The sequence below is a fragment of the Melospiza melodia genome, chromosome 14 (genome assembly GCF_035770615.1).
Source record: "Melospiza melodia melodia isolate bMelMel2 chromosome 14, bMelMel2.pri, whole genome shotgun sequence".
Taxonomy (NCBI): Eukaryota; Metazoa; Chordata; class Aves; order Passeriformes; family Passerellidae; genus Melospiza; species Melospiza melodia.
This window is the reverse complement of record NC_086207.1, coordinates 12,668,981-12,691,381: the sequence shown is the minus strand read 5'-3', so window position 1 is coordinate 12,691,381 and position 22,401 is coordinate 12,668,981. Positions and strand designations below refer to the sequence as shown.

Genomic DNA, 22,401 nt, shown 5'->3' with positions numbered 1-22,401 from the left:
AAGCTGTATTTATATTATCATTTAAATACCTATACCAGGCTTCTTTCTCCCTTTAGCTTCTCCAAAGTAGCTCTAACAAATCTTTTCAGTAGTGCTGTAGAGTTAACTTTTAGGAGACAGGACTTTTTATGAGCTTTTTGTATCAAGAGCAAAGAAGTCTGTGACAAGAATGGCTCAGCTCTAGACTAAAGCAGTGAAAAAAAAAAACTCACTCAGTCTCTTATTTCATCTTGGAACTCTCTCTGATAGAGCATTGCTGACCTAAATATACAAAAAAGCCCCAGACAAAATCTTACCAATGTCCTGTCAAGAATTGCCAGTATTTCTGGAGATGCCCCTCCTGACATCCCTGAGGTTTAAATGTCTTTTTCACAGCCCAGAGCTGCTCACAGTTATTCTGTGACCAGCAGCACAACTGAGGCCTCTCCTCCTCCAGACATTTCTAACCAAGGAGCACTTAGACAAAGCAGATGTTCACATTATTACACCCCAAGTGTATAATTATGCACTTTGTGCTAATGAACTTCTTCCCATTTCTATTGCGCCAGCTCCCAAGGACATCCAATTGAAAATACAAAAAGGAACTTTTTTTTAAAAAAAAGTTAAATACTGTCCAGTGTTTTTTGCAAACAACTCAATTTCTTGGCATAATGTAAACTGAACAGATAACAATTCCTTCCACTTGCTTGTTTATTGAAAAATCCATTTTAATCATTTATTGCCTTCAGGGTAACAGCATTCTCAAATGCACTTACTGTATTCACTATACAGCATAATCCTCATACAATTAAAAAAAATAAATCAAAACAGTTAAAAGTTATATTTGCTGGTAAAAAAACTCTGAAAATTCTGATCTTGTATATTTTTTTGTTCAGAACTTCTTATTGCTCATGGGATTTTACTAAATTGAGGAAAATGATTAATATATAAGCTTCATGTACCAATCTCAAATGTACAATATCAAGATTTCTATGAAAGATTTTTTTATTTGTAATGTCCAGAATGCTGGTGTCAATATTTAAAATGAAAAGGAAGCATGATATATAGTTCATAACACTGGTTAGTTTTGTGCCTTTGGCAATTTCCCTCAAACTGAGTCTCCACTGCCCACATAATAATCTAATTTAGAGATAAGAAACTTCATATATGAGATGCTTCTCCCAGTGCCTCTGCAGCCCATCAGGCTCAGAGGAAAGGACTGCAGATGTGGGAAGGATTTTTTTACCCAGGCCCATCTCATTGCACTTTGTCCCCATATCCCAGTGCTGAGGTATCACTCCAGCACATTTCCTGCCAAGAGCTTATGGAAAATACTGAATTCACAGGGATGGTTTGCAGACCTTGAGTTTTCCATGCATGAAACCCAAGGTTTGTTTGTTTTTGTTTGGTCCCATCCCGAAAACAGGAGATCCTGCAGTTCCAAAGTTATTTCTGGTTTTTGCTGGGTTTCATTTCAACCAAATAGCTCAGGCAGGAGCTAATTAATCCCTTTGTGAGAACAACAAACCAGAATGAGGCACCTTTTTCTTTATATAACTATTTGTTTAGCCACACCTGAATGTTATTGTATAACATTACCAGAGGATGCAACACACTTGAGAAATACGTGGGCATTGCTTTTTCACAGCGAGTTATTACAGAGATAAACAACCATGAACCAGAAGTGTTGGGAAAATCATGATAAAGAGAGAAATATGGATATTTTGTTGTCACTTCACAGTCCCAAATGAAGCCTAATTCTAGTGATCTCAACCAGGATTTTCAAAAGATGGTATCCCTTTTGCTTTTCCTTTTGCATCCTTAACTCTCCATGGACATCTGAAACCTTTTCAAGAACTGAGAGCTTAAATCTGAATTTCAGTCATGAATGATCAACGAGGCATTTGTAACATGCATCTTGCTGTCTGGAATGACAGTGACATGATTTTATTTTACCCAGTTTTCATTTTTCCTGCTGACAGGGATTCCCTGATAAGCAAGTACTTGCTGCTACAGACTATACTTAAAATTTGGACAATTTCTGACTGTTGTCTGTGCCTGATAACACCTGAACCCCAACTATCTTTGTAAACAAATAGAAAAATAGGTCACAGTGATAGTAAAATCACCTTCAGACAAGCAAGATGGAGCTAAGACTATAAATTATTCAATCCAAACACATAGTGATATCATTGTATAGTCTCATAAAAGAAAATGTTTCCCTATAAACACAGCCTTCTAAACTATTAATGAAATTGGAATACAATATTATAGAAATGTAGTTAAGACCAAGTTTGAAAATCAGCACAGAGTAAACAGATTGCTTAGAAATAATCTTAACCACTCTGTATGTTATTATTAATTAGAAATATTATAAAAGCTTGTCTGAATGCTTGTAGGGTCAAAGAATTTGTAATGCAGCTCCAAATTTGAGATTTGACTGTCCAAGCTAATGCCAAGGACTGCTCCAAAGAGGCTGCATCAGGAAACCTGCAGGGAAGGTCAAACTGAAATTTTGAGTGACCAATCCAGTTTTCAGAGTTTGACCCTGAATCTGAAAAAAATGTTGAAAGATTGATATTTTAATATTTGGGGTATAAAAATCTATGGTGGTTGCCTAGAAGCTTCTCCATCATTTATTTTTTTGTGTTGCAGGATATTTTAGTGTTTTTGTGTGCATGTTGGACTCCTATTTGACAGAGATAGGCCTGAGCCAAATCATTCAGATTTTAGTAATTTAGTAAAGATTCTCATTCTAGTCCACATCTAAGACAGCTACTTCAGAGAAAACAGATAACATTATTTTTTGATTTACATGCATTCCATTAAACTGAATTACAAAAAAATGCAATTCTTCAGAGGCAAATTAATGTAGAAAGGTCCCTGTTGGGTCAGTGGAAGCTATAAAATATGCAAGGATATATATTTGGAATGAGGTGGTGATATCACAAATGCCATCTTCCCTCTTCTGCATTAATAAAGAATTAGAAATTGAAAAAACCAAGAACTAATTTGCCACAATGCTGCATAAAAAGTTACAACCTGTCTGGAAAGATCAATTAATCTCTAGGCTATACTCATTTATACCTCTATAGACTCAGAATAACTTAACCCCAAGCAACTAGCTCAACACTGTTGATGGAACTATTCCAGATTTATACTCGAATCACTAAAGATGGAATTTAGTCCTCAAGATAGCAAAAGGAAAAAACCCAAACAACCCAGAAACTGGAAAAATATGTATTTATGTATTTGAAACATCCTAAGTCTTATTTTCCTCTGTGTTTTACTGAAAAGGTTTGGGGCTTTTTTTTTCCCCTCACACTGGGATGTTTTACCTTTAACACCACAATGATAAGCACTATAATTTATTTCATTGTCAGGTTTCCAGAGATTTTTCAAACTTCTTGGAATAAATGTTAGGGAAATATTCCCAACAATGCATAAATCAATATCCATGAGAGAAAGCTATATGGAACCAGTCTTATTTATTTGATTTTGTTTATGATGAGAGAAATTTTAGTGCTCTAATTATCATTATCAGCACACAAACACCTGCTGTTACTAGATGGTGTTTCTATTAACACAGTGTGCCACTTCAATAGTTTTTTGTTGGCAATCCAAAATCAAATTACTTCTTGTCTGAAAATTATTGTTGCTTGCTGACACAAAGTGTTTACTATGTCTGTCATTTTCTAACCTTTTATTTATGCCAGAAAAGGAAATCAATAGCCATTTAAACTTTTTTTTTAATGCTGTTTATGAAACCAACAACCATTGAGCTGTCTCAGTGTGCTTTCTTTGGTTTTGTGGGTTTATGCATCCCAGTATCCTTTGGGATCCTGTATCCTTTGTGTGTCCAGGTAGGAAGTTGTCTGCAGGGTCAGTGATCCAGATGATGTCCACACTGCCCTTGGGACCTGTGGCCCTTTTAGATTTGGATTCTGTATCAAATTTAACGTGGAACTGAGCAATCCACAGCTACTGGTTACATGGATGAGACCCACCAAATCAATTTTTTCAATATTGTTTCTATTTTAGCAGGTGACCACTCCAGGGGAAGGAGTGAAATCTGTATTTACTGCTAAGCCTGGGTAAATGAACTGCTATAAAAGCTTTAGAAAACATAAGACTTGACTCAGCCTCAGAGATGCCAGGGATTTAAAACAGCCTTAAAAGTTCTCTCTGCAAAGACTTCAAAAGGATTGAAAAGAATACCCTACTGTTTTTAATATAATTACACCACAACACAGTTATTTTTATGCAGTTCCTGTCTCCTGCTGCCATCTGGGATTAGTCCTTATTTAGCAATGATGAGGAATTATGTCTCATGTCCTGGTTCAGCCTTGAAAATTGTGTCAGGAATTTTGGCCCAACGTGATTCTCTTGCCATGAGAGCCTGTTAAAGAGATGCATTTACCAAAAGGGCAAATCCTGCTGACAGGGATGTTGCTACTGCACTCAGCATCCTCTCAGCAAGCACCTGAGAGCAGCAAAGTGCTGCCTGCTCCTCCCTTCTGTCAGTGCTGCCTCTAAAGCAGATGTTGTCTGCTGTATTTTGGAGCCTGCTATAATTTGATCAAATCCATAGAAGATCATGCCAAAAAGTGACAGCTAGTCAATGGATGGTATCATCCTTAACTTGTTATCTGTCTGGGGCCTGCTGCAATCAATGCTTTTGTGCTAAGTTCCAAACCTTTAGAGCCAGATCAAAACACAACATTTCTACAGGGGACACTTCTGTCTCCTTTTCAAGTTCATGTCAAAGCAGCCTTCACAAAGCACCTGGGTGCTTTCTGTGCATAAATGCTGAAAGCACAAAAAATATTTTAATTCATATTCCTGGGTAAAAAAGCATTAGGGCATCACAGATCCAAACCAAAATTTACTCTCAGGCCTAACCAAGTTTTTTTGGCTGATTTTCCTTTAGGACACAATTATGATGGAAAACACATAAACCTGAAAATTTGCTTTTAATTTCCATTGTATGAATACTTTGTAAATATAATTCAGAACATCAGTATGGGAATATTGAATGGTGGTGAAAAATCCAATAGTATTTGCTCAAGTTGAAAAGTGATTTTAGATTTGATGTTTGAAATCTCTCTATATTCCTCTTTAACAGAGCTTTGAGCTCTTAAATCCTACCATTTTGGCTGTTTGCACCTACATGCTCCAATATGCTGCTCATATACTGGTGCAAGAGAAATTTAGACTTGGTTATTCAGTGATAAAGTTTGCAATTCACATTATGCGTTGTCCAATTATTCACACAGTCAGTTGTATTTGGGAACAGGAATAAACACTACATTAATTCTATATCTGGCCTTTCCCCCATCAGCTCTTGCTTTTGTCCAGTGCACAAAAGGAGGATTCATGTGAGGTCAAGCAGCAGAACAGCCCTCAGCCACCACTGCTCTGCTCCTTCTTCTGATGCTTGCAAGAGCTGGATTTTTGACTGACTCAGTCTTGGAGCTATTGGCTTTTGCTTCCACGAGGAGTGGGTGACACCAACAGCCATCCATGGGGAGCAGAGGGATCTGTCCTTGCCTGTTTCCTGACTTTCCTTACTCAAATATTAATTGGGTGCAGTCACTTACTTTGCTACTCACAAACAGTATCTTGAAGAGGTGAAAAAAAGTGAATCTTTCATGCTTTGGGGATGCTTTTCCATGCTTTTGGCATTAAGACTGATCTGCTTGTGTAAAAGCTTGCAAGCAAGGAAAATTGTATTGGTAATAGTAATTATTATTTACAGAAACTACATAACTGAGATTTACTTGAGTAAGTTCATTTCATCATGTAACAAATTAAAAAACGGAATTGCAGTATTCACACAGAAAATTTTGGAGCAAAAATATCAGATCCTACATAGTTTAGAGCTAACAAACCTACTATTTACTGATGAAGTCCAGAGGAAAAAACCCACCTGGTTTTCATGAGGTATACTAAAGCTTTGAAACCTTAATTTTGGAATGCTTTTCTTTTATCATTCCCAGAGTTTGCAACTCAAGTAAGTAACTTAGAAATCTACCTGGAAATTCAGTGTCAGAAGGAGCCTTTTTTCAAAGCTAAAGCCACAAAAGGAAACATTTCCTGACAAATCTGCACCAATTTCAAATCAACCGTGTTCATGACTCATACTTCATCTTCATAAACTTTAAAATTATCTACTCTGCAATGATGAAAATCTGTGAACAGCAATTTGAAGCTGAAATATTTGCTGAAAGTGGATTTCAGGACTTTAAATTTTTTAGTTGTCAGTCATTCAGACACAAGAAGTAATACAACTCATTTGGGAAACAAGACTGTGGTTTCTTCCAATGAATTTCATGCACTGAGCGCTCTTTTTATATAGGAAAGGAACATTACACCTTCTCATCCATCACACCCAATAGGGCTGGTAGTTAAATGCTACAATTCATACCCTAAACAGTGTAGATTCTTGATCAAGCTTGCCAAGACCTATTCTGCAACTTAAAAATGTTCCCTTGATTCTCCTTAGAAATTTAAACAACACTTGGCATATTTGAATATATTTCCTTCTGCCTATTGACTTTATATTCCCCTTATCAAGATAATAAAATTTCCTCAGAAGTTGCCTTGGGCATTTCTGCAAGGTCAGAAGCACACAATGCACAGACAGGGATAAACCTACTTTAAATTACTGCATCCACTCATGCTCCAGTGGCTCTGCAACCCTGATGGCAACAAATGAAGTCTGGTGTGCTGGGAGCACAGCACTTTGAAAGCACAGAAAGGGTATGGTCAGACAGAGCCCTGACAGGCTGTTAAACATTTACCACCCTGCCTGAGCACCTCCACCACTAACAGAGACCAAACAGCAGTCACAGAGCAATGGGAGAAGCTGACAGAACCATATTATTGCAACCACAAATTCACACCTGCCAAGAGACAGCCCAGCCATTGCACTGCGTTGGTGTTTTGATAGAATGAACAGCACATTCAAGGCAAGAATCTCTCCACTTGCCAGGAGCTTCTGAAGAACTGAAACAGTTTGTTTCTTATCTGAACTTATTTAGGGTGGGTTTTTTGGAAGCTTCTTTCGGTATAAAAATAAGTTCTGCTTGATGAGGACTCAACTTTCTATCGCAAAGAGGTACCTGAGAACCACCAGCAGACAAGGTTCTGTGCCTTAAATAATTTCTGTCACTGAGAGACAGAAATCACTAGTTTCTAGTCCTTTACTTTTGTTGAAATTATAGCCTTATTCATTTTACAGTACTAAATCAGAGGGCATACACACTCTGGAAGGGCAGCTAACCTCAGGGCAGTTTACAGCTCAACCTCTGTCTCTGGGTAGCCAAGTTGAAAATCAGCAGCTATCATAGAAGCATATTGTAAATCTGGGATGCTGCTGTGACTTATGAAGCATATCAAGTGTTTGGATAAATCAAAGGAATCTAAATGGCTTAAAACAGCAAAAAGTAAAAGCATTAGGGCTTGTCTTCTTTGCCAAAATCTTCCATTAGTACCTTCACAGAGACCTGTTTTCTACCTCTCAGACACTGATTCAAAATTCCATTTAAGAAAATGAAGAACATGATCCTGCCATCTCCTCAAAGATTTAACTTTATGGTAGAAAGATTTTATTGTTGTTACTTGCCATTAAAGGTAATAATTCTGGTGTAGTTTTCTTTTGCTTGCATTCGTGCTATTTTATTAATGTCTCCATAGCAGCAGTTAGCATTGCAAAAGGAATTCCAATTTTTAATATGATTATTAGTCTTCATTTTCATCCTCAAAGCTGGGATGTTTTCGAAGCAGCTCAGGGAGGAGGAAGGAATAAGAGTCAGACACCACAGCCCATTGTTACCTCTGAGCACATACACTTACATTGCTTTCCTTTGATGCTGCTGCCAATTTTATTCACAAGCGTATAAAAAAAAGGTCATGACATTTAGAATTACACTACTTTGGAAATTAAATGTTCCTTTAAATTTTTAATTTCTGAAAGTAATTTATCATGGAATAATATTTGAATATGGTTCAATGAATGTGTAAAGATTAATGCAAACTTTCTTCAAACTGCAAGTTCACAACCACATATGTTTAACCTTGTTGTGTAATAGGCATAAAAATGTTGATATGTGAGCTTGAAGAGCTGCATTTCCATTTTGCTGGAAGCATTTGCACTGTTATTCTCCTTAGTATTTTTCCATTGGCATGTCTGTATAAGGCATGAGGTTTAGCTCTCAATAATTTTCTACTTAACATTACACTTCACAAACCTGGCAACTAAATAAGGAGCAAAAATTAATCCCAATGGTCTGCAGAGTTTTTTCAGAGTTTTATGTGAGAAATCAAACTGCTGATCTTTAGGCTAATTCAGCAATATTAACGATATTATTGTAGCATATAAGAAAATAAAATAATTTTGTGTGAACACGTGAGAAAGCACTAAGATACCACATAACCAACATTAATAATAGTAATAGTAGTAGTAATAATAATAATAATAATAATAATAATAATAATAATAATAATAATAATAATAATAATATCCTTGTCACCAGGGCAATGGCAGGAGCATTGCTAGTTCAAGTTTGGCCTCTTGAAAAGCCCTCAGGAAAGTTGCTCTGCAGATCACCCAATTCATTAAATTAATGCTTTGTTGGCTGGAGTTAAAGTTTGAGTCAGGCAAAACAAAAGCCTGGGTTTCAGAATACATATACCCTGTCAAATTGCATTTATCAAGATAAGGGTTATTAGAATCTTTTTTCTCTTGTGTGAATGAAATTGTAAGCTTGAAATGTCACTGAAGATTTATTAATCTGATACTCCTTCTGATAAGGGCAAAGAAATAGAAAGGGCAGAGAAAAAGAAATATTTCTTGTAGCCTGATAAGGACTACAAGAAATAGAAAATATGAATAAGGCAATTTATCAGTGGGCATTCTGTAACTAAAAGACTCAAGCCACACAAAGCGATAGTACAGTTATATATTGATTTCAGAACACTGCCATCTACAACACTTGGTCAAAGTTTGAGAGCTGTGCAGAAAAATGTCTGCAATTTTCGAAAAATGATACTAAACCTGAATTTTCAAACTGTAGGCTGGAGTAACACTTCTAGAAAGTAGATGGAGACCTAAAGAATATTTTCTTTTCTACTTTCTTTTACGATTTTTCAATATTTCCATTTGAAATATTTTCATTTAAAATATTTCAGTTAATTAGCCAGAACTTAGTTTTCCTATGATACTTTCTCAAGTAGGAGTTAGTTTTGCAGCAATTAAGGTGTTTGGAAGCACTACCTGTTTTGAAAATAATTAGTTGTACCATACCTCTTTGTCAGAATGCCTTAGAAAAGATGCCAGTTAAGAAAAGTCTTTCTTACATTTTTATAAGAACACAGCAGGAGCCAAATCATCTGCCATGATTTCATTAACAGTTCAACTTACCAGTTTTCTCTGTCTTGTGTTTTAAACTTTCAGGTCCTGGCAGGCAGGGGCAGGGCCCTTCACATCGAGCTGTGATGGCTTTGCCAGAAGTACAGGCATGGAACTCCATCTTGCACTACAAGCATAAAAAAAGAGCAAGGATACTATTTAGGACAAGTTATAAAATAGCAGCTGTCGATTAAATGAGAAATTGTGTTATCAGTAATAATATTGGATAGATTGCAAAACTTCAGTCTCTACTGCAAATACTTGTATAAGATAACACTGACTATTCTGAGTCTTTCTTGTTTTCATTACCTACATTTTAGTTCTGACTTTCCTCCAAGAGCTTTGTGCCTGTGTAGTTGCCCTTTGCTCAGTGACTGCCCCATGGGTATTTCCCCATTCTGTGCCCAGCAGCACCAGTGGCTGGACACTGGACTAATGCAGTAATAAAATGAAGTGAAAGAAACACAAATGTTCCCTTTGGCTTGATACCTAGGGAACCAAATTCAGCTCTATTTTTTGTCTTCTTCAAGTCCTGCTTTTACAAGACCAGAATCCAAGGACTTTTGATACACAGGGGAGTGCTGCCTGTCGTGCCCAGGCTGAAACTCCTCCCTGCAGGGATTGCCCCCTGCCAAGGAAAATGGGAATCCAGGGCTGCAAAATCCCTTTGATCTGAGTTTTATTGAAGATTATGATTCATTTAAAAGCAGGCCAACATGCTTACACAGTGGGACAGGATGTGTTTTGACACAGCTGAAGGACACAGAGCCTGGACCATGGTGTTACCATGGAGGATGCAGTGGGCAACTGGAGCTCACTGGGCAGCAGCCACTGCTGAAACCCACAGCACCATCCTCTGCAATTCTGGTACAGGGGGAGCCAAGAGAATGGATGTTGTTACAAGATAAACACCTCCTGCTTTGAAAGTACTGCAAATACCTTGGCTTTGCCTGGGTTTATTTTTGTTAGAAGGGCTCATGGTGGCCCAAGCTTTAATCTAGCAGCAGGGGACCATTATGCTGTGCCTACATCCCATTCTGTTGACATTATCCCCCCACCATCCTCAGCTTCAATGCATCAGGGTGATTCTGTGCTCTCTGTGATGTCCTGCCCTTCTCATTTAGAAAATGCAGGGCCACACACAAGCTTGCAAGTGTGCAAGCTTAGCTTGTACTTTGCACCAATTTCTCCCAAGACTAAAGGGAATATATGTACTTATTTTTCAACTGTTTGCTCCATAAATACACTTTGCTCAGAGCACAAAAACAAGAGAGAGCACATCAGAAGGAAAGGAGAACAGGAGAAAGGACAACACTGAGTGCACTCCTGAAGGCAATGACTTTCTGCAGCATATTTTGATAGTCAATGTGTTACTATAAATCTTCTTCCTGCAGCTGGAGTTGATCATTTAATCCCTTACAGAACATCAGTTACTTACATATTTTATTATGCATAATAAATGTAAATTATGTATCTAAGCATTAGCAATTATACTTCAAATACCAACCTTTAAGATGGCACCAGCCTATTTCAAGCCTGTGCAGTTAAGAAAGGAAGAACTTTATACTTAGAAACATCAAGGCAAGTTTTTCCTCAGCTATCCAGACAATTGATAAAAATGACACCCAAAAAGCTAAACACAAACCAAAAAAAGAAGCTGCTTAAATGGTTTGTATTGACTGAGGGCAAGGAGGAGAGCCCAGCTTGAAGATCACAATGCTGCAGTCATTAATCACATGTGAGTAAGATTACACCCATGATTAACCACACGAGACTCCCACCGTGCTTGTTTGGGATGTTTGGTGTTGGGGGATGAAGATTAAAGAATTCCGTCATTTTAAATATTAAATTAGGATAATAAATAACTACTTTTCAACACCTAATCACTGTATGTAGCTCTTTATTCCTTCCCTAAAGGAAAAGATGGAGATCTCTTACTTTGCATGTGATGGTGTGCTTACTCACTGTAACAACCTACACAAGTGGCTCAACTTTGGATTTAATGACTTTGCCTAAGCCTCACTAAGTGATATTCAGAGGCAGAGTGGCCACAGAGGATGTCTTGTGGAGCAGTAATGACTTTTTGGATTATTCTGCCACTGGATCTACAGCATATAAGGAGCCTACTGGCTTTCTCCAGACCATGGACAATAAAATGATACACTGTGCTTGGAAACACTCTCAGTCTTTCACACCAAAGGGACATTATACATTTTGCAGACATGAGTCACAAAGCTCCTTGCTGTGATTGTGCACAGGATTCCGTGGGAGCAGCCCCACAGTTTGGGGCCAGTCCCTCTCATTTCAGGGGACTCATTTTGCCACTGATATGATTGGAAATGCCTCAACTCTCTGCTGAGCTGCTCTAGTAGAGCTCCCTACGTTGTGCAAGCTTTGTATTTTTCTGCAGCCTCCCTGGTGTGTGAACTGCATTTGTTTACTCTGAACCCCAAGGCCCACATAAACATCTCTAAACTATTTTACTGCAAATGGAAAAGCAGCTCTGTTATTTGTTGCTAAATGTATATGGAGATCAATAAAGTATATGAGGAGAGAAATGGTTGAACATATTCATGGAAAATTCATAAATTAATTTATTCAACGAAGATGTGGGAAATTACTGCAGAGTGTGTTTTGGTTAAAGTGTTCCCCTGAGAATCCACTACTCGTATAATGATTCCCTCTTTATTGTCAGTGAATCTACAGCAATGTGTTTTGCATAAGCATTCACATTTGAGGGAGAAAGGAAATAGCTACATAAAATTTATTCCTAGCTATTTTATTCTTGTCTGTTAGTCTCCAGCCTCCAGTCCCTACTAGAAGAGAATCTAGATTTTTTTTTTTTTTTTAATGATATAATAAAACAGTGAATCTCTGCCTTTATTCTGGCTTTCAACTTCTGGCAGTCATGTTTTCATCTAACCTGCAAGTAAGTAATCCTGTGGAATAAGTTCCTGTGATCTTTTCTGCAAGGGTGTGTATTTGACCTCTGAATGTGTTCATGGATAGCTTGTACAGCCCAGTGCATTAATGCTGTGAAGAGCTTTGCATCCTGACACAAGCAACTCATGGATTTGCTTATAACACAGCCAGGCACAGCAGCACATCCCAGCCCTGATGGCACCTTTCAGTGGCAAAGCAGAGTGATTGAGATGTAACAGGATGGCCCAGGGGGCCTGGGACATTTTGTGTGATTGATTCACAAGCCAAAAATCAATAACTGAAAATTTCTTGTAGTCATGCTAACACAGGAGAAAGTGCTAGGTTCCAAACTTCTGTTGCTTCTATCGTTAATTTAATGTGAATTAACCAGGAGGGTATTAGGAATTAGCAGACAATATACATGACAAAGATAAACATGAAGTCTCATTTGAGGAAGAGTGAGCACTGAAACAGGAGGTTAAATTTTATAGTATACTAATTAGCATAAAACTCCTGTGATATTACATCATATTAATGGCAGTGTCTCTAAACCTGTTGTTGAACAGTGCTCTTGCCTGGAAGACACTGCATTTTTATCACCCTACAGCTTTTTACATTTTCACCAAGAATGATTTCAGGGCAGAGTTTGTTTTATGGTGCATCTTTTGTTCACTCACAATATGTCTCTTTGAAACTACACATACAAATAATAAAAGCTCATTATTTTCTACCTTATCTTTTACCCAGTGGCTGCCACAGCCAGAAGCTAAAATTTCCTAAAATTATAGCATGTATATATTTTTAGTCCAGAGTTTCTTGATATCAGTAGTGTTCCCTACCTATCTGTCTTAGCAGATAATTAGAATCCATTGGAATTCAGACACCCCTTTGAGAGGAGTTGTTTGTTTACAAGCTTTAGAGCTGTCCTTGCCATTGCTTCCTTAGCTGGGACTCTTATCACCATTTTCTTTATAAGCCTCTCCTTCCAGTTTTCATCAGATGGAAAACAAAATACAGTATTTGGAACACATTCAGATCAAGTGTGTTTTTTTAAAAAAAACTGTCACAATAAAATGGTTCAGTATCTCTTCTACAAATCCCAAAAGAAATGTCAGATGGTGCACTCCCACTGCTGAACATATACAATAAGTTTTAATGGGAATTCTCCAAACTTTTCAGGCTCTGTAAAACCTGAAATCCTGAAATAAGGATTGAGAGACAGCAGTCAATCACATGAATTCGTGTTCATTGAAAAATCAGACACTAATGTGAAGTCTGGAGGTGAGTCTCAGGTTCTGGGCTGAGGACAGGGCTGTGTGGTCCCTGAGCACTTCCCCTCCCTGCCCTGGGTTCTGCTGCCTTTTTGCTGCTCTGCAAACCAGAGCCCCCCTGTCCTGTGCCCTGGGACACAGCACCTCAGTGGGCACTGAAAATACGGGCTGAGCTCTGTCCCCAGGACTGGCCACTTGGGCAGCTGTCTGGTGCCATTAGGGGCTGTTCCATGGCCAGACCAACACTTGGTGGCTGCTGCAGTCATCTCATTTCTCTGGGCACCCTTCTGCTCACAGAGCACAGCTCCCCACTGCCAGGCCCCCTGCCCTGCACATGCACTGCTCCAGGATGGGATTGGCTTGTGCTGTTGCAACAAAAATTAAAGGGAGACTGGTGGAAAAAAAATTATAATAAAAACACCAGTTTTTTCTTCTTACAACAGCTACCAGGCGAGCACACTTAATCTTTGCAATAAAAGCTGTACAAAGATATCTTAAAATCCTGGAGCTCTAATTAGGAGCTATGTTCTCCTTATGAGAATACATAGTTGGTGTTGATATTAATGGGAGTTATGCACGCATACCAGTGGTGGAATAAACTCTAATTAACACAACCAATCTATTGTGTAAATACATATTAAAGGCTTTTAAAAATGTGTGCTAGCTCTAGCTTTGAAGCAGATGTTATAGCTGATGGGCTCAGAAATTCCCCTCTCTGCAAGGAGTGACATGAAGAACCTTGTTATGTCTCAGGTAAACAACAAATATTTGAGAATGTCTCTCACTGCACAAGTAGCTGACAGGCTGGTGGTTCATAATCTGCTAGAAAAAGAGAACAGCATCCAGGTGAGGGTCAAGAAGAGAGAGACCCAGGTGCCAGGCCACTGATATTAAAGGGGCTGAACAGATTTATGCAGCCAAATGCAGTAACACCAAAAGGTCTCACAGAGCAAAGCTCCAAGGAGCAGAAATTGGTGCACACTGCACAGCTCTGCCCTCTGCAATCCTGCAGCTCTAATGAGGGACAGCTGCAGGACTTTGCCCTCTCAGGAAAATTACCAGGGAACAGAAGGAAAGCATGAGACCCCAGTAACCTTTAAATATCAGGGTAGGTCAGGCAGTCACATCAGCAACTGCTCCAAGCACATGGCTCAAGTCCTAAAGATTAGAATTGCCAGGTTTAAGATTTTAAAATGAAACAATTTTTTTAATTATTAAAATTTTTAGCAGCTTTTTTTGTTAGATACAATCAGAAAGTGACATGTTTTTCATACTTTGTGGTTTAAACAATATTACAGCATAATATTGTTTAAACCACAAAGCACCATCTTCAGAGCAACAGGAAAGTCAGAAGATTCATTTTCCAAGAAGAAACAATTGATTCTTGGGCTTCAGAAAAGAACAAGCTGAGTTGCATTTGGCAGCAATCATGCAATTCAGGATGGCAATAATTACATATTTTGTGGCTTTGCATTACAATTAGAACTGTACACACCTCTCTAAAAATAGCCTTCAGCTTCTCAGGAGGAGGAGAACAGAAGGAGCTCCTTCTTTTCATCAGCCAAAGACAGAATGACTTTAGAAAACACAGAGCTTGATTGCTCCATAGAGGGTCAGCTCTGCTCCTAAGCAGAGTCTATGATTTGATAAATCAATAAAGAAATAAAAAAAAATAATAAGATAAATATTAAAGACTTCATTAAAGAAAGAAAAAAGAACAGTTTTCCAACGTGACTGATGGCTGAGGAGTTAGTAGGATGACTGCTTGTAGGCTGTTGAACCATCCCAGTGTTTGACTGGCAGGGCAGCAAACTAAGCAAATGATCCTGTACTTGTGTTGCTGCAAACTGCCCTTACAGCCAGAGCAGAGTCAGCTAATTTGGGGACTTCTGGACAGACCAATGAAGCACAAAATTTTGTTTTATTACAAGGCACATTGCCCCAAGAAACAAGTGGCAATCAGCTCAATGTGAAGCAGGAAATTCTAAAAAATGCAGTTGATGGCATGAGCTGGATGATATGGCATTCAAGGCCACAAGACTATGTGGAGGTGAAGGACATTCAAGGGACCATTTATTAATGTAATGTGACAATGAAAACAAATGGTTTCCTATTCTGTGATCAAGCAAGAAAACAGTTCCAGGCACCAAAATCTACTGTATCATAAAGAAATTGAACTTGTTTTTACAAGTCATTTAGATGCCAGTTCTGGAAACACCTAGGTCAAGGGGTGTATGTGGGAATCTCTCAGTTGGTTTATCATCTTTTAAGAAATCTGGGTCCTTATTGGAGAAGTACAGACCAAACAGAGCCAGAACTTGACACAGAAGAATCCATTCATAAGTTGAAACATTTGTGCAATGTTGATTTCAACTTTTCCTTCACTGGCTGATGAGACCACAATGAGTTAAATGAGAAATGAAGACAAAGCACTTCTGTCCCTTATATAAATAAAGACACCCATCCTCCCTTCTCACTGAGATTTAACGCAAAGCACCAGCCTGGCTTAGATCTGCAAACCACCCTGCTCTCCTCCCATTACATATAATGCAAAGGCTATGGCACTTTGATTTTGGTGACTATTTCAGAGTACCAAGGTCATCCTCACACTCTGGGCTGTACCAGATGGTTCTTGTGCACAGATGCAGGAGTTGAGGTGCTGAGGAGATGATGGACAGTCACCCAACCCCATATTCTACACTCTGTATTCAGTCACAAAATCTTTTTCTGCTAAATGTCCACTCTGCTGTCTCCCTGCAGGATCTGCATGACAGGTCACTGATGATGAGCATTTCTGAGCTGCACATGGGAGTTTGTGCTTTCCAGTACACTACTCTGCTGTGTCTCAAGACATGGACTTTTAAAAATCACTTTCCTCCTGCATTTGCCTTCCTTCATTTCCAGATTTATATTGTATTGCTTTTGCCTCTATGAAATTATTCCCTATTCTAATGCCTCATAATCATGAGCTGAGAGTTCATAGCTAATAGCACTATTCAAAGTGGAATGAAGCTACAATTTTTTTCCCCTTTAATAGACCAAAGCCATCTTAGATTAAAAGTAAAGAAAATCACGGAAAAACAATTGGAGATTTGGAGTGATCGATGCTGCTTGAAATGTACTTGCCATGTAATTGAGATGCATTCTCATTCTCATTCTGCAGCCATTTACTGATCACATGAGAAGGATGATTTGTCATTTTTACTTGCTCCAAATTACTAAAGGCAATTTAATTTCTCTCATGGAGACGACACATCAGATAACGTGAACATAATCAAGGGGTAACGATCTGTGGCTCTGTGCACACACTGCTGCTCCTGTTACCAGCTAAACAACCACCTGCATATGGCAGAGGGGAGGCAACACCAGGCACTCAGATCCCCAAGCACAGGATCTCCACCCAGTCAATCACATTATAAACACAGCAATTTAGCTATGCCACTGACTACACAAATTTAGATTTCAGATGAAGCAATGCTCCATGTACAGTCATTCCCATACCCATCTGTCCATACCTGGACCAAAAGCAGCAGCTGGTGACCACTATAAAGGGTAGGCATGTTCCCTGAAGGCTCTCATGCAATTGGTATGGTGGCAATATCTTAGCATCCCAAAAAAATATTGGCTCTTCCTATCAATCAGTAATTACAAAGTATTTAGTACTATATTTGCAGTTACTTTTGGGATGTCTGATAACAACAGGATGTTGACTGGGGATGGGATTCTGACCACTTATGGCTGTATGTACTGAATATCAGGAAAAGTCTGGATAAGTCCTGATATAATATCAGGATAAGCTCAACCCTCTCTCTGATGTATCTAAGTTTTCAAATTAAAGAAAAATTGCTACTACACCTGCTTCCCCTCTTGAAATGTTGGTGAATGAGTCTTGAATTTGTTCTATGCTGGCCATTTTTTCTCTTGACACAAATATTGAGTAACAGCTGGGGTCTTGTTTTGCTCATTTCTGTTCAAGGCCAGGTAGGATGTGGCTCTGGTCTAGTGACAGCTATCCCCACCCATGGAAGGGTTAGAACAAGATGCTCTTTAAATTCCCTTACAACCCAAATAAATCTATGATTTTTGTGGTCACAAAGTTTTGTGCTTCCCAGGGCCATTGTTATAAAATTATTGGGGAGAAGGAGGAAGTACATGGAACCATCTCATAATCCATGGAAAAGGTCTGGGGGGCTCCCAGGAGAGACAGAGCACAAGGGTCAGACCAAGTGCTGTACTCTGGGCAGCAGAGCTCGTCCATCCTGCACTAGCAAGGATCTCTTAGAACTCACTGCATTTTTTTCCTAGAAAATGGTGGGAGGATAAGGCTGGAAATATTGCAAAAGAACACCCTGACTTGTTTGACAAGTTGGTGGTGCAGCAAGCAGCAAATCAGGAGTTCACTTGTGCTGCCAGCCATAGGCCAATCATATCACCAAGTCCTGAAGTCCCTCTGCAAAACTGGACACACCAGGTCTTCCAGCATGCATGCTTGGTTTTCAAATGTGTCATCTTTTTCTAACCAAACTTTGTCTTTGCATGCAAGAGGTGAAAGCCAGTCTGAGTTTTTCTGTTCCCAAGCAGCTCCTTGTTCTCTGATAACAGATTTAAGGAAGCCACGGGAATATTTATTCCTGCTCTCTAGAATAGTTATCCCATCCTAATCATTACATCTATTAGATGAACTAGTTCACAGTAGGATGGACAGATTTCACGGACCATGATGTGGCCCCAGCAGTGTTCATTCCTTGTTACAGATGTATGAAATGTACAGTATCCAGCAAACTTCCAGCTCTCAGAGACACTTTTTGCCTGTTGATTACAGACAGAGCAAACCTGAAGTGTAAGTACAAATATAAAATACTCAGCATCCTGTAGTACCCCTGCTCTGCTTGCTTTTAGATTAGCAACAAGACTGAAGTCCTAAGAATGCCAGCGTGCTTTTTAATTGACTTCTCAGAATTTTTATTTTGTAATCAAAACAAAAGCCAAACAATCTCCAATGCTAAGAACAAAACATATGACAGTCACTAGTAAAGAAGCTTTAGGAATGTCTTTTGGAGCATAGCAACCAAGGGAGAGTAAGCAGGCTTAAGCTTTGAAGTTAAAGCTTTCAGCAACGTTTCTGATTTCTAAAGAACACAATAGAAACAACAAAAAATTAAAGAAAAAATAAAAAATGGAAAAACCAAACCCCAGGCCTAGTTCAGTGCTCACTGAATGGACTTGCTGTGAAAGACACCCATACAAAGAAAGCAGAATTAGCCTGTTTGCTTAGAAATCAAGTACCCACAGCTAATCCTTTTGCAGTATTATCCTGTTTTGGCCTTTAATAAATCTGCTTTAAATTAAAGATGTACCCAAGCCAAGAAACACCTCCTTTGATGTTTCAAATGGCTCAAATAAGCTGTTTGCTAGAAAAAGCTCAAAATATGAATTCCGCAACTGAAAAAATAAAAGTCCTTCTCCTTTGCTATGAGGCTGGCACCTCTCAGGAACGTCAGAGACCATTTAAAACCACAAATCTGAAGCACCTCAGGCACTGGTCCCTCTCGATTCCCTGCATTAGGAGGAAAAATCCTGAAATACATGTCTCTTACAAGCCAGTTAGCCAAAAGCAGCTAATCGTCTTTTTTTTTTTACAACCATTACATCACATCACTGGAATACTGAAACAAGGAATTTTACAGGTTAACTGAATGCAGGCATAGAGCTTGGAAAAAGCTTGGAACAAGGTAACTAAATTACTGCAAATGATATTTGTATTTAAGCTTGTATAATGAGCTGCAAGCTGGTGCAATAAACTCTATGTTCTTGTTTCCTCTTCCACTCAAGAACACAACTTTCAGTACTTGAACTGTATCAGATGACTCATCATGTAAATAACAGTTTTCTCCTGTTTTGACCTTGACTGCAGAAAGAAGGATTTTAAAAATAATACTGGTTTTACCCACCAAATGTACAGCAGGCAAGTGGAACTAACACCAGCAGCAATCCTAAGGCTGTCCTTAGTGCAGGAGTGTACATAACTGATGGGTTTTTAAGTTCCGACCATCGCATGCCAATTTGTTTGATTTGGCAGTCACAACTGTGATTCTAATCAAGTTAGAAAAGCAGACCTGTGATTACCATCATCAAGATTGGTAGCTTTCCCAAAAAGAACAAATTGTATATTTGCAATCCTCACTTACTGCTCGCTTCCTTTCGAAGGGCGTGTTCTCGCCCAGAACTGCTCCTGGCACAGGGCAGGTCACCAGCCACAAGGACACAGAGCTGCTCAAACTTTCTGCTTGATGCTTTGATCATCCACTTCAGGGAAAATTGTTGCAGCTTTGGGGGCAGGCATGGGAACTTCTGGGAATTTTCCACAAGCCACACAAAAAATGCAGGCTCTGGAGGGGTCAGGGTTAAGTGCAAGGAAGCCAAATCCCTGTCCTGTACCCCTTCTCAGTGTTCTAAGTAACTGGGCTGGCTAAACAAAGGTAGTGATGGGAGAAAGGAGCAGCCATAAACCAACACCCACTCTCATCAGGATGTGACCTTTCCCTTCTGCCATTCTCAGCCATGAGACCTTGATCCCATGCAGTCTCATACAGGCAGATGCAGAAATCCTTTTCCTTTCCAAGCATGCAGGCTGAAAGACTCATCCTGAAGATTTTTTGGCAAAATGGTTCATCCAGTGTGCACCCACCTTCTAGGTCTTCTGCACCATGAACCAAGAGAGTACTGGATATTACCAAAGGAGGGAATTGCTCAACACATTTTTAATTTCATTCACTGCAGAGTTTGTGAATACCACTGTTTAAGACAAGCCAAATTACAACTTACTCTGGTTCCATGTAGTTTTCATCTATGTATTATTTTCCTTCTTGCTGCCTTCTGAATTCTCATTAACCTTTCTGTCAGAACTGCATTAAACATGTCCTGTTAATTCAACTTGTTTTTCAAGAAATCTGACATGGAGATGACAAATGCTCATGTAAATAAAACCCTCTAGTTAATGAAGCGCATAATAAGAAACACAAAATTCTAGTTTACAACACTTTTTATTTCAGCTTTGCTACTCCAGTGAGTTCAAAAGTGAGATTTTCTGAATAGCTTTGGCATCTGTCCCTATGGGAGCAGAAGAAAAGGTCATGGACTCTGAAGAAACCTAAAGACTTGAAGAACTTCCTCCAAAGCTTTAGCATTTTTGTTATTTTAATATGATATTCTATGGCATACATATTTCCTAAATAAAACCCTTTACATGCTACTCTTACAAGGGTAGTAAATTTCTCAAGAAAGTTTATAACTTTGTTGGCATTTCTAATGAGAAGATGCAACCTTGATGCAATAAACATTTGTATTCAAGTAAGTTTTGTGACAGAAATATTGCATGTTGTATAAACACCAGAAAATACTTGTTAATCCTTAAAAAAATCCCAAGGAAGTTTAATTGACTAGAATGATTAACTGCCTGATGTACTACATCTATTCTCCTAAATATTATTTTGAAAAATATTCAGTAAGACAATTATGCAATAAAATTACCATTTATATGACTCCTTTCATCCACAAAGGCATCAAAGTCCTATGTATGTATAAAGGTATAAATACCCAGTACTGCTCAAGTGCAGCCAATCCTGCAGCAGGAAATATCAAATGCTCTGCACCAGCAGAAAATATAATGGGATGTTCGAAGGGAGCGATGCTATTTAAATTCAGAGAGATGACAACACCCAATTAACCAGATAAGAGTACTAAACCTGCACTCAAACACAGGGCTTCTTTTCAGACTATTGTTTATTTCCCAGTTGCTGAAAATTAAGTCTCATAAAGCAGCTTTTCTTTTCTTACGCACCTCTCTTGACCAAGCAAGGTAGTGCTCAGAGCCTGTGTCAGGTGCCCACAGATGCCCTTTCAGAATCCACTACTTGCTTTAAACATAAATCAACAAGAATGTAAACATTCTCCACAAACCCATTATTTGCACACTACTAAATGGGTTCTTGGCAAGTCTCACACTTGTACCTGCATTAACTCAGCAGTGGCATTGAGTGGCACTAGGACTGGTAATAAAACCACAAAAGGAATGGTTGGAACCAAATGATTTCAAGTTGGAAAAGCCCGTGAGCCACAAATTCTGTGAAAGCAACCCCTAAACCTTACAGCTGAATTGCTACAGGAGTTTGAGAAAAGTAAAACAGTGTTCCCCCTCCCTTCTGCTAGCAGTTGCACATAATGAGCCACACAAATGGGTCAAAACTTCTCAGGTTTTCTCCATTTAACATACCAACTTAAAATCCAACAATTTTACTTTAGGAAAACCATGAAGTAGAACTGCAATGTGGCTCATAGTCTGGACATTAGCAAAATTACTAAATACTAGGGCTAATACAGTCTCAGTCTCCACATGGCCACTGGGTAGATGAAGTTTGGGGCATAAATCTTCTCATTTGCCACTATAAATTCATCAAGCATGAGTGAAGCTTATTAGCAAAACTTAGATGTTATCTCCCACAGAACTCTAAGGCTCCTGAAGATTAAAAATGTTTTCCTGCCATGACAAGTACAATGACCTCATAAATATTAGTAGACCCTTTGGCACTGGAAAATGCCATCTATTCCTGCTTCTGTGTAATACAGGACTGAGCAAAAAAGAATACAAAGATGTTGCTGCTAAAGTTTACCCCCATAGAAGGCAGTCTGAAAACTGCAGTCTGAAGTCATATTTCTGTGCTTCAGAAGTCCATGAAAAACATTTGAAGAGTGCATTTACCCTTTTGAAGGGAATCCAGCCCATTAGACTAAGATCTTTTTTCTGAAATATAAATAGTT

The 22,401-nt window shown here is 38.7% G+C and overlaps 1 protein-coding gene across 1 annotated transcript in view; it reads right to left on the bottom strand.

The window, feature by feature from the left end:
* The window catches only part of SPOCK1 (SPARC (osteonectin), cwcv and kazal like domains proteoglycan 1), a 264,194-nt gene that overhangs the window by 45,428 nt on the left and 196,365 nt on the right, over window positions 1-22,401 (bottom strand). Inside the window, exon 6 of the mRNA XM_063168721.1 lies at window positions 9,404-9,518. Within this exon, the coding sequence (XP_063024791.1) occupies window positions 9,404-9,518 (115 nt within the window). The remainder of the gene's footprint in view (window positions 1-9,403; window positions 9,519-22,401) is intronic.